This window comes from Dipodomys ordii, unplaced genomic scaffold (genome assembly GCF_000151885.1).
Source record: "Dipodomys ordii isolate 6190 unplaced genomic scaffold, Dord_2.0 Scaffold46, whole genome shotgun sequence".
Classification (NCBI taxonomy): domain Eukaryota; kingdom Metazoa; phylum Chordata; class Mammalia; order Rodentia; family Heteromyidae; genus Dipodomys; species Dipodomys ordii.
Genome location: NW_012267262.1, coordinates 13,837,663 through 13,861,126, shown reverse-complemented (window position 1 = coordinate 13,861,126; position 23,464 = coordinate 13,837,663). Strand labels below are relative to the sequence as shown.

The window sequence follows — 23,464 nt, the reverse complement described above, 5'->3', positions numbered from 1 at the left end:
GTGGTTCAAGTGGTAGAGCGCTAGCCTTGAACTGAAGAGCTCAGGGACCAGAGTTCAAGCTCCACAACCTACAAAAAAAATTACAAAGAGATAAAATACTAGGAGATTAAAAAAACAACCAAATAAATAAAGCTGAAACTGGGGCCCAGGCATAGGCTGAGTGTCTAAACTGGGCAACCCTAGGATGATGGGAGAGGCTAAAGAAGAACCAAGTGGGGTAACTGAAGTCCAGAGAGAAGATTCTCACAGGAAGAAGCAGATCAAGCAGCAACCTCCATTGTCCTTGGCCTCTCCCCACCTTCACAGGGACTGTGTCAATACAGAGGCCTACAGTCTGGGGCATGTGAAGATCATGGTATGTCTGTGTACCTCCATCTCAGGGCAATCCCTGACCCATGCTTCTCCTTAGCACCCCACTCAGCCGCACAGCCTAAGCTGGATGAATGACCACTCATCAGTGTGGCCAGGAGAGAGCAAATTTGAAAGGGTGGAGATGCCAGAAACAGAGCTGCAGAAGGCTGAGAACAGGAAGCTCCAGCTTCAGGACTCTTCTTCTTCCTTCCACCTCCCTGTTGGCCAGATTAGACCTCTCCCCAGCTGCCACAGGCCACTGCTTTCCATGGTGCCCTTCCTGGATACCTTGAAAACCCAGAGAGTGCAGCCCCCATCCCAGCAAGGAGGGCCTGGCAGCACCAGCACTTCCAGGAGATGCTGCATCCCAAAACACATACACACACACACACACACACGTGTGTGGTGGGGGCGGAGGTCCACTATCACAGAAGCAATCATTTACCCAATGTCTAATACGTTGTAGGTATCACAAACAAGGCATTTCACCGACACAATATGCTGATAATTTTGCAGAAGGGGATCTTGCAGTTGAGGGGTTACATGACTATGATCTTGGTCTATGATAAAAACCAGAGCCAGGCGTCTGTAATCCTAGCTACTCAGGAGGCTGAGATCTGAGCATCATGGTTCAAAGCCAGTCCTGTCAGGAAAGGCCCTGAGGCTCATATCGCCAATCAACCTGCTCAGAAAACAAAACAAAACAAAAAACAGGAAGTGGAGCTGTGGTTCAAGTGGTAGAGTACTAGCCTTGAGTCAAAGAAGCTCAGAGACAGTGTCCAGCCCTGAGTTCTAGCCCCAGGACTGGTAATAAATAAATAAATAGCAGGACTCAAACTCAATGCCTGCAACAGAGTTGCTGCTCATGACCTTCACATGGATAGCTGCTAAAACAAGGTTGTGTAGCAAGTATCCAGACAGAGTCACAGAAACTACCCTGCAAGTGCAGAGGATGACCAGAAAAAGTGAACAAGGATCACAAGGTGGATTATTGTAGAATGACTTCTAGACTGGACCCTAATATGCCACATACTCACTTACTGGGGAGAGCTGTGTAAATCCTGGTATACAAAGAACTTGTTCCTTGCTCTCAAGGAGCACATGGTCTAAGAGGAAGACTGACAAATAATCAGACAATGGCCACACAGCATGACAAGGCTTTGGGGGTCCAGGAGATGGAGAGTAGGAAGCACATGCAACCTCCTACCTGGAATGGTTCTCTGGGAGTCATACCACCACTACCTGAGAGCTGTCACCCAGCAAGTAGCAATACCGGCTGGCCCTGCCCTAAGACAGAGCACTTTCTTCCTCCTGCATTCCCCCAACGGAAGGACAAGGCCTCGTGTTCAGCACTCTGCAGCTCAGAGAATCTAAGTAACGGATTCCAGGCCTCGACAGTTATGGCTGTCAAGGCCCCCTATCTTCACACACTGCTGCTGCCTCCCTCACCCTGCAATGATTCTTGAGGGAAGCCTACAGCTCCTCCTTTTGCTTTCTGAAATGTTCTCCTTCCCAGCTAGGTATGGGCAGAACAGAGACCCCAGGGGCTACATCGCTGCATCACTGCTTCCTTACCAAACTCTTGCCAGTCTCCAGAGCCAACCTTCAGGCAAGTGAAGGTCAGACAGGTCGAGCTTTGTCAGTCCCTGATGGGGTCCCTGGGAGGCCTGGAAACCAAAGGCTAGCTGGGCTGACAGACAGCTACCCACACTTACTTTTAGCTCTCTACCTCCCCCTCCTCCATCTTTTCTTTGCAGCAGCAAAAGCAAGACCATCACAGGGGGGAAGGAATCTGCTACCAAAGAACAGGTCATGCTGGGGGGTACTCACATCCCCTGGGGACCTAAAGACTGGTCTCAGAGGGAAGGATGCTACCTTAGCTGGCACCTACCTGCCAAGCCACATATCCCTGTCCTTCTAGAATTTCACAAAGAGTAGAGCCATGGGCAGCCTTTATTCCTTCCTCACGTACAGGTACCCTGCTGAGCTTGGCCATTCATTGCTCTGTAGCCAACAATGGCCACAGCTCCTTTCAGATCTCAAAAGAAGCAAAGGCTCAATAAGACTGTCCTTTGCCCTTTGTTGGGGACTGGTTCCCAGGCCTTTGATCTCCCAGGCTTGCCATAAAGCAGCCATTATTGCCCCTCTATCCAAGCCCACAGTGGCTCCTCATCCCAGGCCTTGAAAAGACCCAGAGGCCTACTTGTCATGCAGAGAAGTCACAGTGTCCTGAAGCAGGGCACCCCCCAAAGAGGGGCCACCCGGGGACACAAGAGAGGGAGGTCTGTGGGAAGCTGGGGATTTCTATGAGAGAAACCCAGAAGCCCAGTTTTTTGCTTGGGAGAGAGGGAAGATCTGAGGGACCCGTGAGCCATTGTACTGGGGATCCATTTTTGTTTTGTGTTTTGTTTTGTTTTGATTCACTGTCAAATGTTCTGCTACTTGCCTTTGCTCGCACAGTCTTCCCTCCCTGCTTACTCAGCCAACTCCTATTCATCCGACAGCTCTCCCCCATAGACCTCACTTCCTCCAGGGAACTTTCCGGAATTTCCTGGTCCAGATGAAGTCCCTGCTGTGGTTTCCCCTGCACTTCCCCTCAGAGCTCAGATGGGTACACGATGAGTCACCGTGTTTGTGACCTCCTCATTGGACCATGGGCCTTAGAGGGAAGGGATGTGTGTGCTTTTACTCACAGATATGGCTGCAACACCTCTCAAGGTACTTGGGATAGGGTTTCAGAGTACATTTGCTAAAATAATAATAATAATATAAAACTTGTTCAAAGAAGAATAATGTTCTTCCCTCTCTGTCCCTAGTGAGATAATTCTAAAAGTAAGGACTGTCCGTGGGCCTAATAAAGGTTCAGATTTTTGCCTTATACCTCGACAAAAATGGATAGTACTCATATTTTAGCTAGAACTCAGAAGTACCTCCTCTTACAGGGAGTCCTCACTGAACAAACTTGCAAATCTACCATGTTCCTTTTTTTTTGGTCGGTTGTGGGGCTTGAACTCTGGGCCTAGGCCCTGTCCCTGCGCTCTTCAGCTCAAGGCAAGTGCTCTACCACTTGAGACATAGCACCAGTTCTGGTTTTTGAGTAGTTTATTGGAGATGAGTCTCACGGACTTTCCTGCCCAGTCTGGCTTTGAACCACAATCCTCAGATCTCAGCCTCCTGAGTAGCTAGGATTATAGGCGTGAGCCACCAGCGCCTGACTCTACTATGTTTCTTATATGGAAGACAGTAAGACATTACTCTGAACTGGCAGGGTTCAAGGATTGTTGAAGCAAAGGCCACTGAGAAGTAGATTTTGGGGGCTGGGAAGGTGCCTCAGTGGTAGAACGCTTGCCTTGTATGCACGAGGCCCTGGGTTCGATTCCTCAGCACCACATAAGCAGAAAAAGCCGGAAGTGGCACTGTGGCTCAAGTGGTAGAGAGCTAGCCTTGAGCTGAAGAGCTGAGGGACAGTGCCCAGACCCAGAGTTCAGGCCCCACGACAGACCAAAAAAAGAAAAGTAGATATTTTTTGGGGGGGTCTCTGTACTGTTCCCATTTAACCTAAAAGTAAGACACCGACTTATGAAGAAAGAAGGTATTCTGTCCCCCTTCTCCCAGAAGGAAATGGTTAACCATTCTAGACAACTTTAGGCCTTGTCACCTGGGGGCAGTACCAAGAGTCTCCACTGACAAGCTTTACTAAGAAGCCACTACCTGCCATTTTCTTGCCTCTCCATAGGTCCTTAGAATTTCTAAGTTATTTTCCTCTTGTCATCTCTTCTTGTTTTATGTTGAAATAGCTGGAGTTTAAAGCTACATGTTGCCTCGGTGTCTCCCAGGTGTCTATGAATTATATGTGTCAATCAACTTGTTTCCTTTTGTCTTGTTAATCTGTGATAGGGCCTGGTCTCATCCAAGAACTTATGAGAATTAAAGAAAAAAAAATGTTTTTCTTACTCTACATTAGTGTTAGGCCCAGTCAGTAGCTGAATCCTTGCCATGGCCCAACTAACCAACTAATTGGCATGCTCCCACCTCTGAAACTTGGTGAGTTGAGTCAGTATCAGGAAGATAGGCTCTAAGGAGTCCACAGCAATATGGTACCCAGTCCAGGGCCAGGGAAAGCAGGCGACTATTTTCCTTCAGTATCATTTCAACTCTAGTTCTTTCCAGCTCTGGTGGAGTGAGTAATTGGGAGCAAGGGAGGGGAAGAACTGGCAGGCATCAGGCTGGGGCCAGTACCCTCCGATCTGTGGTGACTGAGGTTAAGCTAGTGTTTCCCTAGAAATACGACTAAGGCCAGGAAAACTGCCAGGAAGAGGCCTGGCCTTTTCTGCGAGGAAAGAAGCCCAGGAAGGGAAGGCACCATTCTGGAAGCTACTCCTTTACTCCCAGGACTTGAAGCCATTATAATCAAAAGAGAAGCAACAGATTCCAAATCCTATGGTGTTACCTGGGTGCTGGCTACCTCAGAGTACAGCTGGCTGCTGTCCACCTAGCACATAGTTTTTGAGTGCCTTCTCTAACCACATTACTATATTCTGACAGCTTGCATTTTAGGCAAAAACTAGGGAATATCTTTATTATAAGCTTCACTCCATGGCTGCTCCTACTGAGACTGTGGCTTTGCTGAGAACTATTTCATATGATTTTTTTTTTTTTTTTTTTGGTCAGTCATTGGGCCTGAACGCTGGGCCTGGGCGCTGTCCCTCAGCTCTTCAGCTCAAAGCTAGCACTCTACCACTTGAAACACAGCTCCACTTCCAGCTTTTTCTGTGTATGTGGTACTGAGGAATCGAACCCAGGGCCTCAGGCATGCAAGGCAAGCGCTCTACCACTGAGCCACCTTCCCAGCCCCTCATATGATCTTATACTGTGCTATCCAGCTGTTTATAAGGAGCCCCACTGATGTGGTCTCACCCATAAAAGAAGCAGATCTGATTTATGTCTAGATTTTCCACTGGCCTTGTACGGAGTCTGATGCCAATGTGGCTTCACAGACACCAAAAAAAAAAAAGATCCAGCAGGATTTGTCCCCAAATCCAGGAGTCCCTTTTCTTCTTCTTCAGCAAAGTCCACAGCAGCACCCACACCAATTGGGGGGGAAGAGGGGTGCATGGAGGGGACAGCAGCTCCATAAGGTCTGGTGTATGGAAGCATCAAGCTGGCTAGCTTCACATCTTGAGCTGCTTTCAAAGAAATCCATTATGACAGGTTGTCCAATCAGGTCAGGGAAGGGTGTAATAATGCACAGTTTGTGTTATTAGACACAGGGGAAAAAAAAGAAACTAAACTAAACTAATTTCCAGGGCTCATAAGGAAGATCAAACTAATGTTCTGGACACATAAGAAAGATCAAAGCCACTGATCAAAGATGTGGAAGAGACAGGTACCACTGCAGAGATCAGGGATTCAGTCTCTGGAGAGGAATCACCTCAGGGGGCTAGGGAGAGGGTTACTGTGACACAGAATGTGACTAGAATATGAGTGATTAACATGTACAGATTTGCACTGGCCACATCCCGAGCAAAGTACTCAGCACCATGTAGCAGCTATCACTAGGGACAAGGCTCCCAGGGAGCTTAAGAGCTTTACCCCTTACCCAGCATGAATGTAGGGCCTGAGCAGCCACGGTCCCCACTGAGGCCAAGGAAGGGAGAAACCACTTGCTTCACCAGCTCTTCCAGTTGCAGATAGCCCTCACTGGGGCCTGTGGGTTCATGAACACTCTGCAAATGAACAAGGTAGACGCATACAGGTCAGAGACAATTGCTACCATAGCAGGCCCGCATCAACATACCCAGATTGCCTTCCCATGTGTACAAGGCCTTAGGCACACAGGCATAAACCTTATTTCAGCACTTCACTTAGACCACCAACAAGCAAGAGACAAGGGTTCTTTTCTGGTCCTCCTTCTACAGATGGGAGATAACGACCCAGTGAGTTTAAGTAGCTTGCCCAGCCCAACACAGCCAGTGGAGGACAAACATCCTGAGCTGGATCCCAAGCTCTCTGGCTCTGAGGAGCAGAAAAGTGTTGCTTTAGTAGTAGTAGGCTTTCAGTGGCAGAGTGATGAGCCACTTCAAAAGCTCAGCATGACAGGAGCCTTCAAAACTAAGCCATGGGTAAACACCAACCACAGCGAATGGCCCCAACAACCAAGAAAGAAAGAAAAGCAGCCTGTAACTACCGTGTCCTAGAAAACTGGCAGGCGCCTTGGGAATGCAGCTTCTTAGTGGAATGGAGTTACAGGCATGCTCTGCAGAGGGACTGCAAGGATACAGGAACCACGTGGCAAGGGATGAGGCTGAGCAGGAGCCCAACCAGGCTCTGTGGGGTTGTTTTCAGTCTAAAAAATAAAAAAGGCACATTTCTAAAGTGTGCCCTCACTTAAACGCTCTGCAGGGCATTGAGGTGCTTTAGGGCTGGAGAAGCTTGTTGGGTAAGAAGGCAGAGAAAGGGAAATTCCTGCTGGCCAAGGACCCCTGCGTGAGCCACAGTTTCTGAAGAAACAAAGTCTTCTTTTAGGTCCTTGGTCTTTTCTTGGTCCTTCTTGGCTGCATCACAGAGATGAGGACAAAGGTATGTTCAGGAGTATGGATTCCCCAAGTGGTGCAAAAAAATATAGAAAGAGAAGCTGGTAGGCACAGGCTAGGGATGGAAAGGGCAAAGAAGAGAAGAGTTGCAGAGAAAACAAGTGGGCAGAATGCCAGCAGGCTGCCTGACACTTTATGGTGGTGATGGGAAGTAGGTGGCAAGGTAGCTCTCCATGCCCTCTGCTCCAGTTCCACTCATACTGCATTTAAAGCGTGCAAAAAATTGGCATCAGAAAAAAAAAAGGAAAGAAAAAGCAAGCCAGGTGATGGTGGCTCACGCCTATAATCCTTCTACCTATTCAGGAGGCTCAGATCTGAAGATTGCAGTTCAAAGCCGGCCTGCATAGGTAATGAGACTCGTTATCTCCAATGAACCACCAAAAAGAAAAAAAAAAAACACACAAAACCAGAAGTGGAGGTGTGTCTCAAATGGTAGGACACAACCTTGAGCAAAAATACTAAGGGACAGAATCCAGGCCTGCATTCAAGCCTCTGTACTGGCATGCACATGCATGCATACACCACACACACACACACACACACACACACACACACACACTTCAGAAGACGTATACAGAATTCTAAGTAAACTGGGAATCCTCCTGTCAGTAGAGAGAAAAAAAAAGCAGGGCCTTATTTATGCTCTGAGGGAACTATGCCATACCTCAAAGCAGTGAGAGCAGTTTCAACCACAAAACCACCTTGACTAGATTTTCAAAGCCCAGGAACTCTTCTTTCTTTATTTTTGTCCTTGGTAACTCTTACCTGGGTTCCCCCTCTAAACTTCCTCCCCATAATCCATAAACACTAGACAGGGAGAGGTTATAGAAAATAGAAAACTGCCAAAAGGTGGAAGGAAATGGACAATGGGCATACAACCTGACACTGGATGGTTTCCCAGAAACTCATCTCTTGAAAACTTGGCAGAGCCCTCCAAAATGGATCTGCCCTCATCCCTCTGCTTGCCTTCAACACTGGTAATGACATTTATGAGATCTTCATGGCTCCAAGCAAGATGCAAGTTCCCTTTGTTCAATAAAACATTAAGAACATTTGAGTCTGCCAGAAGCTGGTGGCTCACTCCTGTAATCCTACCTAGTCAGGGGGTAGCTGAAATGTGAAGACTGAGGTTCAAAGCCAGTTGGCTAAAAAAGTCTATGAAATGTTTATCTCCAACTAACCAGCAGAAAGCCAGAAATGGAGATATGACTCAAGTGGTAAAGTACCAGTCTTGAATAGAAAAAGCCAAGTGAGAGTATAAGGCCCTGAGTTCAAGCCCAGTACTGGGGTAAAATGTACATACATATGCATGTATGTACACACACACACACACACACACACACACACAGATTTGAGTGAGTGGGGGGGGGCCTCAGTCCCAGTTTCTGGATCTGCCTCTTGCAGAGACACCCTGACAACAGAAGGAGGACTTCTGCCATAGTAGGAGGACCTCTTGTATCTTAGGAAAGGAGGAGTTGCTTCAAAAATATTTGGAAAAGAGACAAAAAAGGGTGAGTAGAAGACTGGGAAATGGGGCTTTTCTCTGTGCTAGAGTCAGGTCATTTGGAAAAAATCAGCCCCATGTCTCATCACCCTGGAGAGTGAGAGCCCAGGGGGAGAATGGACAGTTCTAAGCACAGAGGCTGAAATTGTCTGAGGCAGAACAAGCCCCAAGGGCATGGCCAACCTGGTTGTTCCATCAGACCCACAGGCTGGTGCACCTGCTGCTGGAGGAGGACTTGGGCTAGGTTAAGGCCCATATTCATCACTGAGCCTCCCAGCCCAGGCTCCCTACCTCCTGTGTGAGAAAGAGCATGGCCAGGACACTTGAGAGAAACCATGCTTCTAATACCTAGGAGGCAATGGGAAGGAAGGCAGCAGTGGCCAGAAAGGCTGAGCAGAGAAGAGAAAGAACCAGGGCTGATGTGTGGCTGAACAGCCTAGCTCTACACAAATCTCTATGTGATCTTGAGCTAGTTAGCCAAGGCCTGAATCTCCATCTCTGCTTGACTCACAGAAGGACAAAAGTCACAGAAGGAATTCTCTTTGCCCAACTTCCCCAGGCATTTTCTAGGACCATGGAGCTTCTCTGTATTTCTCTTGGTTCAGGGAGGATCCCAGGGTAAGGGCATCATGGGATCTGAGGCCAGTGACCTGGCGTCCTATCCAAACTCTCACTAGCTGGTACTGTCATTCACCAAATGGTGGCTAATCAATGCCTACTATGAGACAAAGTGTGAGGACACAAGTGTGAACACAAAGCACAGGATCTGCTTTGACTGGAAGGAGGGTTAGGAATTCCAAGGACAGAGTGTTCTGAGAAGAGGGAACAGCAAACAGCAAGTTCCTGCTGTCATAGAGGCCAAAGGCCATCACACCAGGTAAGTCAGGTTCCAGGTCAGGCTGAAGAGGTGGGAGGGAACCCAGGCCCAGTTACTGAGATCAACTGACAAGAGTTTGATGCTGCCCCAAAGAAAGCAAATTGGGGCTGGTACTGGAGTGGATGGAAGATGGCTCTCTTAAGCTAGCTGGAGAATTCTGATAGATGATGGCTGTCAGACTGTCTTGGCACAGGATTAAGAACCTTACCATGTGGTTGATGTTTTTCATTATATAGAAACAGTCCCAAGTGCCCAAGCCCTGAGTTCAAACCACATGACTGACAGAAAAACAAAGAGATAGTCCTCCTGTTCCAGCATCACTAAACGAAATGAGGGGTCAACAGGTGAGAATCCCTCACCTGAAGAACTGGATCGATTCTCCTCCCAAAGGAAAAAAGAGAAAACGTGTGTGTGTGTGTGTGTTTGTGTGTGTAAATGCCTTCTTATCTTCAAAACACAAATAAAAACAGGATGTTGGAATCCCAATGTTACTACTCTGACAACCAGAATCCTCAACGGCTCATTTTTTACCCAAGATTTTTGGAACAATCAGATCTTTTTTTTTGTTGGTCGTGGGGCTTGAACTCTGGGCCTGGGCGCTGTCCCTCAGCTCTTCAGCTCAAGGCGAGCGCTCTACCACTTGAGCTACAGCGCCACTTCCTTTACCCAAGATTTTTGGGTGCCAAGCCCAAGTGAAGCTTTCTGGGATGTAAGCTACACAGACTTTTCTATCCACACTCCTTCTCCTTTCTTGACATAACAAGGTTGGGGCTGACATCTAATTCTAGTCAGTAATACCCAACCTCCATGCCTTAAGGCAGCTCTTCCTCCTCTCTGAGGACAGGAAAAGGGCAGAAAGCCTAGAAGGATGGCCCAGCTTAGAGAATCAAAAGAAAACAGCAGCTGGGTGAGGCAGGAGCCCCAGATGTCCCCATGTCTGATGTGCCATTCTTGTTTGTAAGGCTCCAAGAGGTCACCATGAGCCTGATGCAGTATGCTTCATCTATCAGCAGGAACCTTGGTTCCCCTGCTGGAACTAAGCCCCTACTTGATTCTAATGAAAGGTTACATCTGACTGGGAAAAGGGAAATCACCCAGCTCAAGGTAAGTCAATCCGATCCTTTTTAAATTTAGGTATAATTTTAAATTGAACTATCTTTTGCCAGCTAGGAGATTCCATGCAAGTGTGTAAACTCTATAGGTTTTTGTTTTCTTATTGGTGTTTGTTTGGCTTATTTAAAAAAGCAATACATTTCAAGTCCTTGGTCTGTGCTTGAAAAACAGCCAGGGACTAACAAGCATTAGCTCATTTTCTTGTTACTGGTTTAGAACTAGGATTAAGAGACACAGTAGGCAGCCATCTGTGTCTCTTGATGCAAACCCACAAGCTGAGACATGCCATGTTTGACCTGATGCAAACCAAAGCAATGGTCACAATTCTATAGGCCCAGAAAAACCAAGTCCAAGAACAGCTTAGCAAAGCCAGGTGAGGCAGCATCAGAGAGAAAGAGAGGGGGAAAAATCACACACAAAAACCAGACATTATTATAGACTTAATAGTGAAGAAATGCCTTGGCTCTGTGAACTGACTGTGGTCTTCCTCCATCAGAAAGCCTATCTCCCTGGGAGCCACCTGATTGATTTCTGGTCTGGCTCATGCTAGGTTAAAGTGGATTTTTTTGTTGATACTTGCAACCTTTGACTTCCTGACATATTTGGGGAAAAAGATGTCTACTTCCTGAATGGAGGATCATCTTTCATTTCCTCCCTACTGCAATGCCATTACCCAGCACAGTAGCAGGGACCAAACAGGTGCTCAGTGAACACACATCACACAAATGAACCAAGAAACATACACAAGCCTGGCACCCATGGCTCATGCCTGTAATCCTAGCTACCCAGAAGGGTGAGATCTAAGAACCACAGTTTGAAGCCAGCCCAGGGAAGAAAGTCCATAAGACTCTTATCTCCAACTAACCACCAGAAAACGGTAAGTGGCACTGTGACTCAAAGTGGTAGAGCACTGGCCTTGAGCAAAAGAGCTCAGGGACAGCACTCAGGCCCTGAGTTCAAGCCCCATGACCTACAAAAAGGAAACATCCACAAACTGATGAAGAACACTTAGCTAAGCTAAAGTGTTTGTCACTTGTTCTCTTCCGCTTACCCCATGATGGCCATCTCCTCTTTCGTTCCCTCCCTAGGCTGGATGGGCATACCTGCATGAGGGCCTCACCTGCAGAATCAGCAGCATCTGGACAATGGATGAGGGTAGCTTGGACTGTGACAGCAGCAAATCACCCAGCTTTACCTTCAGCAGGACCAGGTCTCGGAAGCCCAGCAGGGAGATCTGGCGGATGGTCAGTTCCTGTCCCTGGAGAGAAGAGATGAGGGAGGGTGAAAGGTGAGCATTTGACTGATCTGCTTCCAACCATAAAGAGTTCAGGACAGTATGTGTTTACAGAACATCCAGATGGGCCAGAAACAGATATCTGCAAAGCTCTGGGAGGCTGGCAAAGCTGAAGGCCAAGATCTGTCCTCTGGAATTAGGGCTTTGTGTAAGACAGAGGTGACTCAACATACTTAAATGGCCTAAAGACAATACAAAGTCCACATGATCCAGGTGGTGCTGACAGTCTGTGAGTGGTTAGGGAGAAGGAAAATGGGGGAAAACAAGAGAGATCAATGTCACTTCTCCAGTCATGGCTACTTCTTCAAGTTCATCAACATTTCTAGAATGACACTGATCAAGATACATTGTATTCATAAGCTGACATGTTGAGCTGAAACCCCTTTGTATAACTAAAGATAATGTTAAAAAAGAATAACATTTGTCATGAAAATATCTATGAGGTATTTTTTCATTTCTTTCTAAAATAACCACTGAATTTCGTTCATCTTTCTGTCATCTCACTGCCAACAAAAGGGACATTTTACAAAATGTAATCCTAGTTGTAAAGAAGTTCACTAGCTCAGGATTCCTATACATCCTAATTTAAAACAAAGAATGAACCGATATTGAACAAATATTTCTACACCCATAATCTTCCAGGAAGTTCAAGAAAACATCAGACTGTAGAGGTTTAGAGAAGATTTGTAGTTCCTTCATACACACAAATAATGTAGGAAGAAAAATAATTGGAAAAGTAGAAGGAAGGAGGTTGGGGGAATGAAGAGGGAGGTCAAAGATGAAAATAATAACAAGTAGACACAAGAGCTGGCATGTATTAGGCTCTGATAATAAGTTAGACACGATTCTGACTATTTCAGGTGGAAATAACACACATCCCTCACAACCACTGCTGTGGTCTAAATGTTTGGGCCCCTCTTAAATTCATAGGTTGAAATCCCAAACCCCAAGGTAATGGACTCTAGATGTGGGGCATTTGGGATCCCTTGGTGATCCCTTGTAAGTGGGATTAATGCCTTATAAAATAAAACAGGCCCTAGAGAGACCCAGGTCCCTTTCACCATGTGAAGATTCAACATCAAGTTGCCATCTATGAAGAAACAAGCCAGCTGGGCGCCGGCGGCTCACACCTGAAATTCTAGCCATTCACTGGCTTATCACGAGGCCCCGCTACCCCTTCAATTCACAGTGAATCAAGAGAGGGAATTCATATTAATCCAAAACTGGCTTCTCTAATTGTTTTAGGCTAGAAAAGAAAGCATAGTCACCACCTAGCCCATCTCCTCATAACCTCTGTCATCCAAAAAGGTACAGAAAATGCATTTGCATGGTTCCCGAGGTTCCACACAGTTCCCCTGGGCAGAGCCCAAAGAAAGAGTAAAAGCAAAGAATTCCACATCCCAGAAAATTATGAACATGTGGCCAGGACAGTGGAGAAAAAAAGGAGGAAGGAGGCAGCTGGCCCCTTCTGCCACCCTCTCCCCTAACATCCATTAGCTGCAGCCTTCCCACCTCCCAGTATTCCCATGCCACACTCTAAATTCTTGTCCCCCTTACCCATCTCAGATAGCTAACTAAAACAGGTTAGCACATGCAAATGTCCTGGGAAGCTGACAGGAGAAGGCAGTCAGCAGGGAGGAGGCTGTGGTAGAACAGAGAGCAAGCAAAATTCAAGTCTGTTGTTGGAAGATGAGATTGAACAGGGCAGTGTCAGTTACTTCCAGATCTGAGTTTTCAAGAGAACTATAATAGTACCATGCTGAGACTCATATGACAGGGATCCTGACAGGCTCTCAGCATCAGAGGACCCATCATTGCCTCTCGCTGTACTGGAGCTGTGTCCACTCAGTTCCCACATTCCCCACTTGGCCCTAACAGATCCCTATCGGTCCATGCATGCCCTTCCATGAGGGACAAATGCAGGATGTCCAGTTAAATCTGAGCCATGCTTTGGAATAAACATATCCCAGTATTGCACTACGTGTTTATTTTCATTCAAATATAACTTAGTAAGTATACTGCATGTTTATTTGCTAAGTCAGGCAACCCTTTTTCTCAAGTTTCTTCCTAAGATCCATGGCTGGCCAGAGGGTGACTATCTAGAGAAAGGAAGAGGGTAGGGATGCTGGGTAGGTGAGCCTGGAATAGGAGGAGAGGGGAGTAGGCTACAGCCTGGAGTAGCTACCTGCTGTGACTTACTGGAAAAGCCAGAAAGGAAGTCTGCAGGCCCAGCCTCCCAGGTGTGAAATACTTGGGCTATATTTGAAGCAATTCTAAGTCCCTTTAAAACACTATTCAACCACAGTCCTCAAGGGCCCTTCCCTGTGGTATGGGGAAATTCCAACCATTGTGTTAATAGCCAGGCTCCTATTCTGAATATTGGACTCCAACTTCAGCAAAGCCTTATTACAGGAAGCTTCAACCCCAGGGGAAGGGTGGAATGTGAGCTCCCTGAGGAGCGGTGAGGGCAGTGAGAGAGAGACAGACACAGAACATACTCTCTCCTAAAGGGAAAGAGGGGACTCGGGCCTGGTAGAAACTCCACAGAATTCACACGACTTTACCCAAAACCACACACCACCTCAAATCTGATTCTTTACTTAGCACTGTTTCTACTACATCATATAGTTCTATCTCAGAATCCCTTATGGAGGGTAAGGAATATTATTACCTTTTTCTGAGGGTTTCGGGACAACAGCAGTTTGCTTAAAAATTGTGCTTCAAATTGGGTAGAGTAGCTCACTCCTGTAATCCCTGCTACTGGGATGGGTGGAGATCAGGTGGGATGGAAGTTCAAGACCATCCAGGTCTAAGAGTTCATGAGACATCACCACCCACATCCCCACCAATAAGCCAGGCATGTTGATGCATGCTAAATAGGATAATTAGGAACTATAAAATAGTACTTGAAAAATAGCTAAAGCAAAAAAGGGGTTGGGAACCTGGCTCAAGTGGTAGAACACCTGCCAAACAAGTTCAAGGCCCCAACTTTATATCCCAGTAGTACACACACACACACACACACACACACACACACACACACACACAGTGTTTAAAGAAAACAGTGATGAAGGGGAGAGAGACAAAAGAGAGCAATGAAGAAGGTTGAGTATGACCAAAGCATATGTGATGCATGCATGAAAATATCAGCACAAAACCCATTATTTTGTACAATTAATATACACTAATAAATATTTTTAATTATGTTTCCAAAACTTGGAGGAAAAGAAAGGTTGGGGGTGAGGAGAGAGAAAGCAAAGTTTCCCTCTCAGTCTTCTCTACTTCAGAAAAGTAAGAAAGAATCAAACCAAACCACTCCAAGAATATAAAAACATACTGAAAACCAAGCAAGTAACCAGAGCTTAAAATTGCTAGTTATTCAGACTCTCATTTCTGTTTGAAATTTAGGAGCTTAATATAGAACAGAGAGCCCTCCAGAGCCCTTCATGGTCCCTCATGGACTAGAGGCCCCATCTCTCCTCCGTTAGGAAGGAGGCCTCAGCTTGTCAAGGTTAAAGGAAACAGACACGGAGTCCACTGACCTGAACGGGGTAAAATATTGCCTGCAGGGTTGGGAGGGTCTCAGTGAAGAAGTGGTCCCAGACTTCGGCCAGCACCTCAATGCGATTTTCACCTACACAAGGCGGGGAGGGGGCAAGAAGATGGACGGGGAGAGAGAAAGAGAAGAATTTGTCATTTTTTACTTGAGGGAGAGGCCACCAGACAGCTCCATCTCAAATGTAAAATGGCCTATGTGAAGCCAGGGACTGAGAATGTAGCTTAGTCGAAGAATGCTTACCTAGCATGCATGAATCCCTGGGTTCGATTCCTCAGTACCACATAAACAGAAAAAGGCACAAGTGGCGCTGTGGCTCAAGTGGTAGAGTGCTAGCCTTGAGCAAAAAAGAAGCTCAGGAACAGTGCCCAGGCCCTGAGTTCAAGCCCCAGGACTGGTAAAAAGAAAAAGAGAAGAAAAACAGGAAGCCAGGAGCTGTAAAAGCAGCGTAGTAGTGGTGGTGCAGTGTCTTTGTTCCTGGCTAAAACCACCAGAAATTCTCTGGGCAGAAATATACTTAGTTTCACTAGGATTCACACCGCATCACAACTCCCTTCACCACAGACACTAGACCAACAAGAGTTACTGCAGTAAAATGCACAACTATGTGAGGCCCACATTTGAGTGGGTTGTCTCTCAGTGGTGTCCCCAGTGTGTTAATATTTAGAGGTGATGATAACTTTAAGGGATGGGGATCTAGTGGAAGGTCATTGGGGGAAGAGAGGAAGAGTTAATTCCCTGGAGAGGGGCTATTAGAAGAGGGAACCTGACTCCTGACACCTGTCTGGCTGCCAGCTTTGCCATGCTCCTCTCTTATACACGTAGCCAACCTCTGTGATACAATCCACCATGAAGCCCTTATCGGAGACCAAACCCAGAGCCCACCAGCTCCTGAACTTTAAGCCATCCCAAACTGCAACCAAAACTAACCCCTTTATCAGATGTCCAATCTTGGAGATTTTCTGATCGCAATGGAAAAAAGACTGGTCTAGAAATAGGCAAATATACCTTTCTACCTCCCAACCACCATCCCCCCAAAAAGGGAGCTGAAACTAAAAAATTACACACACACACACACAAAAATGTTATCACCACACAAATGTTTATAACAGTCTCAGAAAGTGAGTTAATTTACAAACGAGACATCCCACCAGGTGACTGCTAGCCTATTTGATAGGCTCAGGAAGCCTAGTAATTGGTCCAAAGTCATACTGCTTGAAGGCAGAGCTAGGATTCCAGAACTTTCTCTCTTTACCACCCCAATCCAGGAAGATCATGTACACAGTTATGCTCTGCTCTTTTCTCTCTTAGCCACTAATTCAGTGCCCTTCAGGGTTTGAGCTGTCAGAGATACACAGATCTGAAAACTGTCACCTCCACCCACTGCTTTATGGTAGCTGGGAGGGGATTGTGCTCTGAAGAGGTCACCTCCAAAACACAGGACCCACCTGATTCATGCCTCCTCATCCCCAGGACTCAGCCGGGGCTCTGGCCAAGCACCACTTACTAGCTAAGAAGACACAAGTCGCCCTGCACAGCAGAGGGTTGTGAGAGGAAGCCTTCGAGGGGAAAGGAGCAGGGAGCCTGCTGCAGGCCGGGGGAGAGAGCCTGCAGGCTGGGGGGAGCCTGCTGGGCGGCTGCTGGTTAATGACCCAGATATCCGAGCTGGCAGGGCGCTGCCTTTGCTCATCCTAGGCAGAGAAACTAGGTCAGCCAAGATTAAGACACCAAGAGACGTGTTTGGCAAAAACACTGCCCATTCCACCGAACGGATCTTGATTCAGTTAGCGTCCCCCATCTATTAATTTCAAGGATAATAAGAGTACAGAAGAGGAAAAGGGTGTAAACAGTTGCTAACAGGCCCATGAGCTTACAAACTCTGTGTGTGTGTGTGTGTGTGTGTGTGTAAAATACAGGGAACAGTGCAGATCCTCAGATCCCTCTGCTCTCCTTACTTACTCAATGGCTTCCTTTACTCCCTTGCCTCCTCCACTAGAATAGCGGTGATGCACAGGCCCCAGTGGATCCTCCTTGACAGTCCCTTTCTGGTATTTAGTAGAGCCCCCGACACATCAATTAATCAAGTGTGTGTGTGTGTGTGTGTGTGTGTGTGTATGAGAGAGGGGGGGAGAGAGAGTGTGTGTGTATGAGAGAATGTGTGTGTGCACACACATGGGCATGCCAATACTAGAGTTTGAACTCAGGGCCTAGGCACCGTCCTTTAGCTTTTTGCTCAAGTCTGGCATTATACTTGAACCAGAGCTCCATTTTAGGCTTTTCAGTCATTAATTGGAGATAAGAGTCTCATGGACTTTTCCTGCCCAGGCTGACTTCAAACCATGATCCTCAGATCTCAGCCTCCTGAACAGCTAGGATTATAGGTGTGAGCCACCAGCACCAGCTATCAATTAATTTTTAAGATCCACCAGATGAATGAATGGCACATAGAAAGAGTAGAGGTTTACATGCTAGGTTCCCCTTCACCAAAAGGGGCAGAGTGGCGGGAAAGTCCAACAGACTGTAATGTTAGGTCACCCTAGTTCCTAAATCCAAAGTGAACCCCAACAACTAAAGGACATACCCCAGAAGGGACAAAGTTCAGTTGCCTTGTTGATGGTTCTTACCTTAAACCATCCACAACAAAGACCAGCAGAGACCCTGAAGACATAAGAAGGTAGGAGAAGGCCCTGCTTGGGCCTGGCTGGCTTCAGTGCCAAGATGGAGATCTACCACAGGGGAGCCCGGTAGCCCATAGAGTGTGACCAAGTCAGTGACTGCCTCCTGCTGGGAAGCTGAGCCAATTGCTGAGGGCAAACTTCAGAGAATAATGGAGGTTTAGAAAGGGCTCTCAAGGGAGTAGGTAGAGCGCTTGCCTTGCATGCCTGAGGCCCTGGGTTCGATTCCTCAGCACCACATAAGCAAAAAGAAAAAAACCAGAAGCGGTGCTGTAGCTCAAGTGGTAGAGTGCTAGCCTTGAGCTGAAGAGCTGAGGGACAGTGCCCAGACCCAGAGTTCAGGCTGCACGACTGGACCCCCCCCCAAAAAAAAGGGCTCTCAAAATGAGTATCAGGGAAACTGAGGTTCACACAAAGTGGCACTCCTCAGGGAAGAAAGAGGTAAAGGAAGCAGATAATTTCACTCCCAGAAAAAATGGCCCCATGAGTCAGGGACTTAGCTCCCTGCAAAAAGGAAAGAGGTTTACATGGAAGATGATAGATGTCTGCCTTGTGATGTACCTCAGGAGTTGAGGTCACCAGAAATACGTAAGAAGGTACAAGGAATTTCCTGTAGGTCAAGATGAAGGTCATTAAACTCTCAAATAACATGATGTCTTCTGCCCACAAGACTATGACAACTGGACATAAAAGTCCACCTGTCCTTTCTTCTCTGTCACCAAGCAGGGCTTTATATACACAGCAAGCACGAACATATAAAACACATAGAATCCAATACATTGACACAGACATTTGATGTCTGTGAGCCTCACATCAAACAATTTTAGGTAACCATTGCTCACCCTGCCTGGCTGTTTCTAAGTCTTCACTATGTATGTTGCTCAATTGAAGACTGAGTGAGAGAAGTCTAGCTTCCCCTCTGCAGAGCATGTGAATCTCCAGTCTTAACCAAGATTTTTTTTTGTCATACAGCTAGTTTTCCAAGTGCCCCCCCCCCAAATGTAGCTAGGGAAAATGCTTCTTGTACTGTACCTTCCTGCACACCTGTGTACCAACCCAACTCCAAAATGCAAATGTCCTTCATCTAAGCAAGTCACTTAAAAGTAAGGTCTCCCTTGGTACATAAGTGGATGAAGAAACATTGGGTACTCATACACTGAAATATTGTTCAGCCTTAAAAAAAATAGAGGGGAATCCTACATGGATGAACTTTGACAACATCACATTAAATGAGATAAGCCAGCCATGGAGGGACAACAGAGGCTATGTGATCCATGCACATGAGACTCCTAGAATAGTCAAATTTATGGAAACAAAACATAATAGTTGTTATCAGGGGCTATAAGAGAGGGCAAAGGGAAACATCTAGTAAGTTTTGTAAGGTTAAAAAAAAATCCTGGAGCTTTGCTATGTAAAAATGGGAAACCTGTAAACACCACTGAACTGTGATATGGCTAAAATTAAACATTTTGTGTCATTCACTTTTTTATAATTCGAAAAAAATAATTTGGTTTAACAGGCATTTATAAACTTGAAAAAAATCACAGCACGAAGCTGTAATCCCATCACTCAGGAGAATCCTCCGTTTAAGGGTCAGTTGGGGCTAAATAGTAAGAACTTGTGACATAAAACCTCAGGCATAAGAAGTCACAGCACAGAGTTGCTGTAGGGGGAAGGAAACCACAGCTCAATGCGATCTCAGATAGGCAGAGGTTAACTTCTTGCCCTGGTTCTTCCATAAGCCTGGGAGTGGGGGAGGATGGGTAGGGGTGGTACTTGCTATATGCCAAACACTAGAACTTTCCAGCATCTGTTTCTCATGTTCCTTCTCCAATGTCCTCCTTCTTTCCTAGACACTGCCTGAGAATGACTAGAACAAAGAGGAAGAAGAAAGGGAAGACTAGAGAAAAATAAAATAAATCCAGGCCCCAGCATGTAGACCTACTGTGTGCCAGAGGTGATATCCCATTAACCATGTGACTTACATGCTCCATAGGACCTCACTCCATGTTGTCACTTTAAAAATGATAACCACCAGGGAAGCTACTAGCTTGCCAAGTCACCCAGGAAGTAGCTGTCATGCTCTGATCATGTTCTATGTTGGCAGTCACCAAGAGTAGCCCTTGGTAGAGCTGTCAAGTTGGCCAGTGCTTGCCTTTGCAACCATCTCCTATTGGCAACCAGCTTCTTTCTAGCTGGTCAGTTAGATTCCAGAACCTTAGCATAGATGGAAACTTCCCTTTATCCAATCAGACCCCATGGAGTGGGGGCCAGCATGTCCAAATGTCCCCTCCATGAGGAGCCCAGTAAGTAGGAGGAAAACCCACAGAAAATAGCCTGGAGCTGATCACAGAGAAAGACATAGCAGGATCTACTCCATAATGAACCCCTTCCAAGGAGACCACCAGGAAGTACCATGGAAATCCCTTCCCAGAGGTCTCCAAGAAACCTACCCCAATCCAACTTCTTCATTTTTCCATGTACAGCTCTGTCATGCATGGCCTTGCCCTGAGCGGCTGACTTAATGGTTGGGACAAAGTGGACTGGGCTGACTCATTGGCTGGCACCTCGCACTTTAGGACAGAACTGTCTCAACGGTCCAGACATCAAAGGCTGAGTCATGGAGAGGCTGAGTCACAGAGAGAGAGAGAGGCCCAGATCCACAATCCATGTTGGGAGGAGGGGGGGGGTTGTAATAGGGTACTTGCCTTCACACAGCTTGACCTTCTCTTCCACAAAGAACAGCCCCTTCGCCAGAAGCTGGTTCTGCCAAAAGAGAACAAAAGAACACAGGAGTTGAGCAACTCCTCCACTTTCAAGTGGCAAGAGTGCAGAGTTCTAGGCACGGGTGTGCGGTCTCCTGCCCCCCACAAGCTGAAGCGGTTCCTTTGTTCTTTTGGAAGGCCAAGGTCTTGAGAGAACACTGACTGCTACCCCTTGGCCAACGACCAAATGTCACATGTCATGTCACTAGGGAAGGGACAAAACACGGGTTTGTCAGGATCCATTTGTTGTTGATACCCAGTGTCCCTGAGGCCTCAAAGGGGCTCTGGAGGTAATGGAAGGTAATGTAGGGATTTTTTTTTTAAAGATAAATTTGGGATCTCTCACACTCACATGAAAGAGACTTTATAAAATCTTAAACAGCAGTAGCAGCATGCGTTCCTCGGCGAGGGTGTGAAATCAAGCTAAGTCCTCTCAACCCTTCAGCTAGCAGTAGGTGGGTGGGTGGTGTCCCGCACCTGCCAGAGCTGTAACTCCTTCATCTCACTGAATTCAGTCCTATCAGATTGGTACTGTTTCTTTGTCTACTCATGGCAGTGAAGAGTCCCACGCATGGTGGGCAGAGCTGGGTCTAGAAACTTTGCTCTTTCCCCTCCTCCTTTGGTGCCTTCTGAGCTATTCTCTTGCCTAGACCTCCATCCCTCCCTCAGAGGGGGTACATCTGGTCCCTAAGACATAGAGCAGCCCCCCTGAGTCACAGAAGATTGGAGATCAGTGATGGTTAGTCTCCCTCCACACCTTTCTTGTCAGAGTAGCGAAGGCCTGTGCTCTCATGTTCCTCGGGAACCTGGGCTCTGCACGTGGAGTTTAACACCCTTCAGTTCCTGTCTTCATTTACCACCATGTCTATCTTTGAAGTTGTGCTTTACACATAAAGTCTGGGGAGGCGGGGAGGCAGGTCCTAGGAGGACAGAGCTTCCTTTCCTTGGAGTCCTGCCTCCAGCCCCCTCCCCGGGAGTTTTCAGGCACCTGATGTTTACACCATGGTTACCTGGGCTGCACCCAGACTCCCCTTCCCATGCCACCACAATGTCACTGTACTCCTGAGCGGTGACAGGGTGGCATTGTGGGACCTAGTCATGGTACAGGAGGAGGTCAGGTTGGGCATGTGTCTGCATTATTTTGACCAGGGACACGATGGCAGCTGTCCTTGGCCTGGCCTGGCAGCATCGGCACATTTGCTAGTGACACAGTGACCCTTTCTTGGATACCTACAGTCACATAGACTATACAGGTACAAGGGTTTTGATACACAAGAAGGAGGGAGAGAGGGAACAAAGGAGGGAGAAAAGAAGGAAGAAAGGAAGGAGAAAGAAAGGAGAAGAAAGAAAGAAGGCAAGGAAGGAAAGAGGGAGGGAAAGAGGGAGGAGAAAGACACCTCTAGAAGTATCTGTTCTCCCAGGCTATCCCCTCTGCTTGTCCCCATCCCTGGCAAATGTCCGCCTCCACAATGTTCTCCATGGATGTTCCCAGCTGTGGGGTGGCAGAGCTGAAGACCCTGCTTTTCTCCTGCCTGACTCTCTCCTGCTCCCCACCCCAAGGCTTCCAGCCAATGACAGTGAAATCTGATAGCGGCCACCGAGGAAACGACCTGGGGCTTGGCCAAGGGCCTGGTGCACTTCATGCATCTTCCCCCTTACCACAGTGACCTTGGACACGGATGAAATTGCACTTTAATGAAGTGGCAGAGGGATCTGGAAGTGAAAAGAGAGCTGACATTTTTTTCCCCCTCAGACACAGGAAAATGGGCTGTAAACAGAAATATGAGGCTCAGTTAAGAAGAAATGCAAGCAGCCACATCTAGGGAGAGAGATCCCAGCCACATAGCTTTCATGGGAAGAGCAGACCCAGTGCATCCTAGCTCATTGGTGGGTGTGAGGCAGTGGAGGTGAGTAGAGAAAAGGGGGAGCAGATTTGAGGGGTGGGATTTATACACCTCATCAGGAGGCATCTTTCAACCTGGTGAGAGGGACCTAGAAGAAAAAAAAAACACAGAAGTAACTAAGAATACTAGGGAGCCAGGTATAGTGCAACATGCCTATAATCCCAGCTACCTGAGAGGTGGAGGTAGGAGGATCATGATTTGAGGCCAACCCAGGTGAAAACAAGACTACCTAAAAAAGAAAAAAAAAGCAAAAGGACTGGGGGACTCCTCCCAGTTCAAGTGGTAGAGCACTTATCCAGTTAGCCAAAACCTGGAATCTAATCTCCAGAAGAAGACGATGAGGTGTTGGAAGAGGAGAACAAGAAAGAAGAGAAGGAGGAGGAGAAGGTGGGAGAAGGGGAGGAGGAGGAAGAGGAGGAGGAGGAGGAGGAAAAAAAGGAGGAGGAAGGGGAAAAGGAAGGGGAAGAGGAGAAAGAGGAGGAAGAGGAGGAGGAACAACTTGGGGAAAGGAAAAATGAATATAGCTAATTCTATTTTCCAGCAGCAACTTTCCACACTGAGTACGAACTCTGAATACCAAGATTTAATGCTTCTATAGCTGCTTACTGCTTTGGCTTGGGCAGGCCAGGAGTACACCTTTTTCATGTATTATCTCATTTTGCCCTTTCCATGAACCTAGTCTTCCCTTACAGATGAAGGAACTGAGGGAGGCCCAGAGAATCACTCAGCCAGAAATATGCTATCTGAGTTAGTCTAAACTCCAAGCCTATCTCCTTTCTCACCTTTCCCTGCATCACCACCACCACTTACTATAAAAATACTAAGCTGTTAG

The 23,464-nt window shown here is 47.0% G+C and overlaps 1 protein-coding gene across 1 annotated transcript in view; it reads right to left on the bottom strand.

Annotated features, from left to right (window-relative positions):
• Positions 1-23,464, bottom strand: part of Prr5l (proline rich 5 like) — a 76,577-nt gene that overhangs the window by 4,442 nt on the left and 48,671 nt on the right. Inside the window, exons 5-8 of the mRNA XM_013019526.1 lie at positions 20,672-20,729; positions 15,275-15,366; positions 11,559-11,696; positions 5,951-6,077 (exon numbers count right to left, since the gene is read on the bottom strand). Coding sequence (XP_012874980.1) covers positions 5,951-6,077; positions 11,559-11,696; positions 15,275-15,366; positions 20,672-20,729 — 415 coding nt within the window. The remainder of the gene's footprint in view (positions 1-5,950; positions 6,078-11,558; positions 11,697-15,274; positions 15,367-20,671; positions 20,730-23,464) is intronic.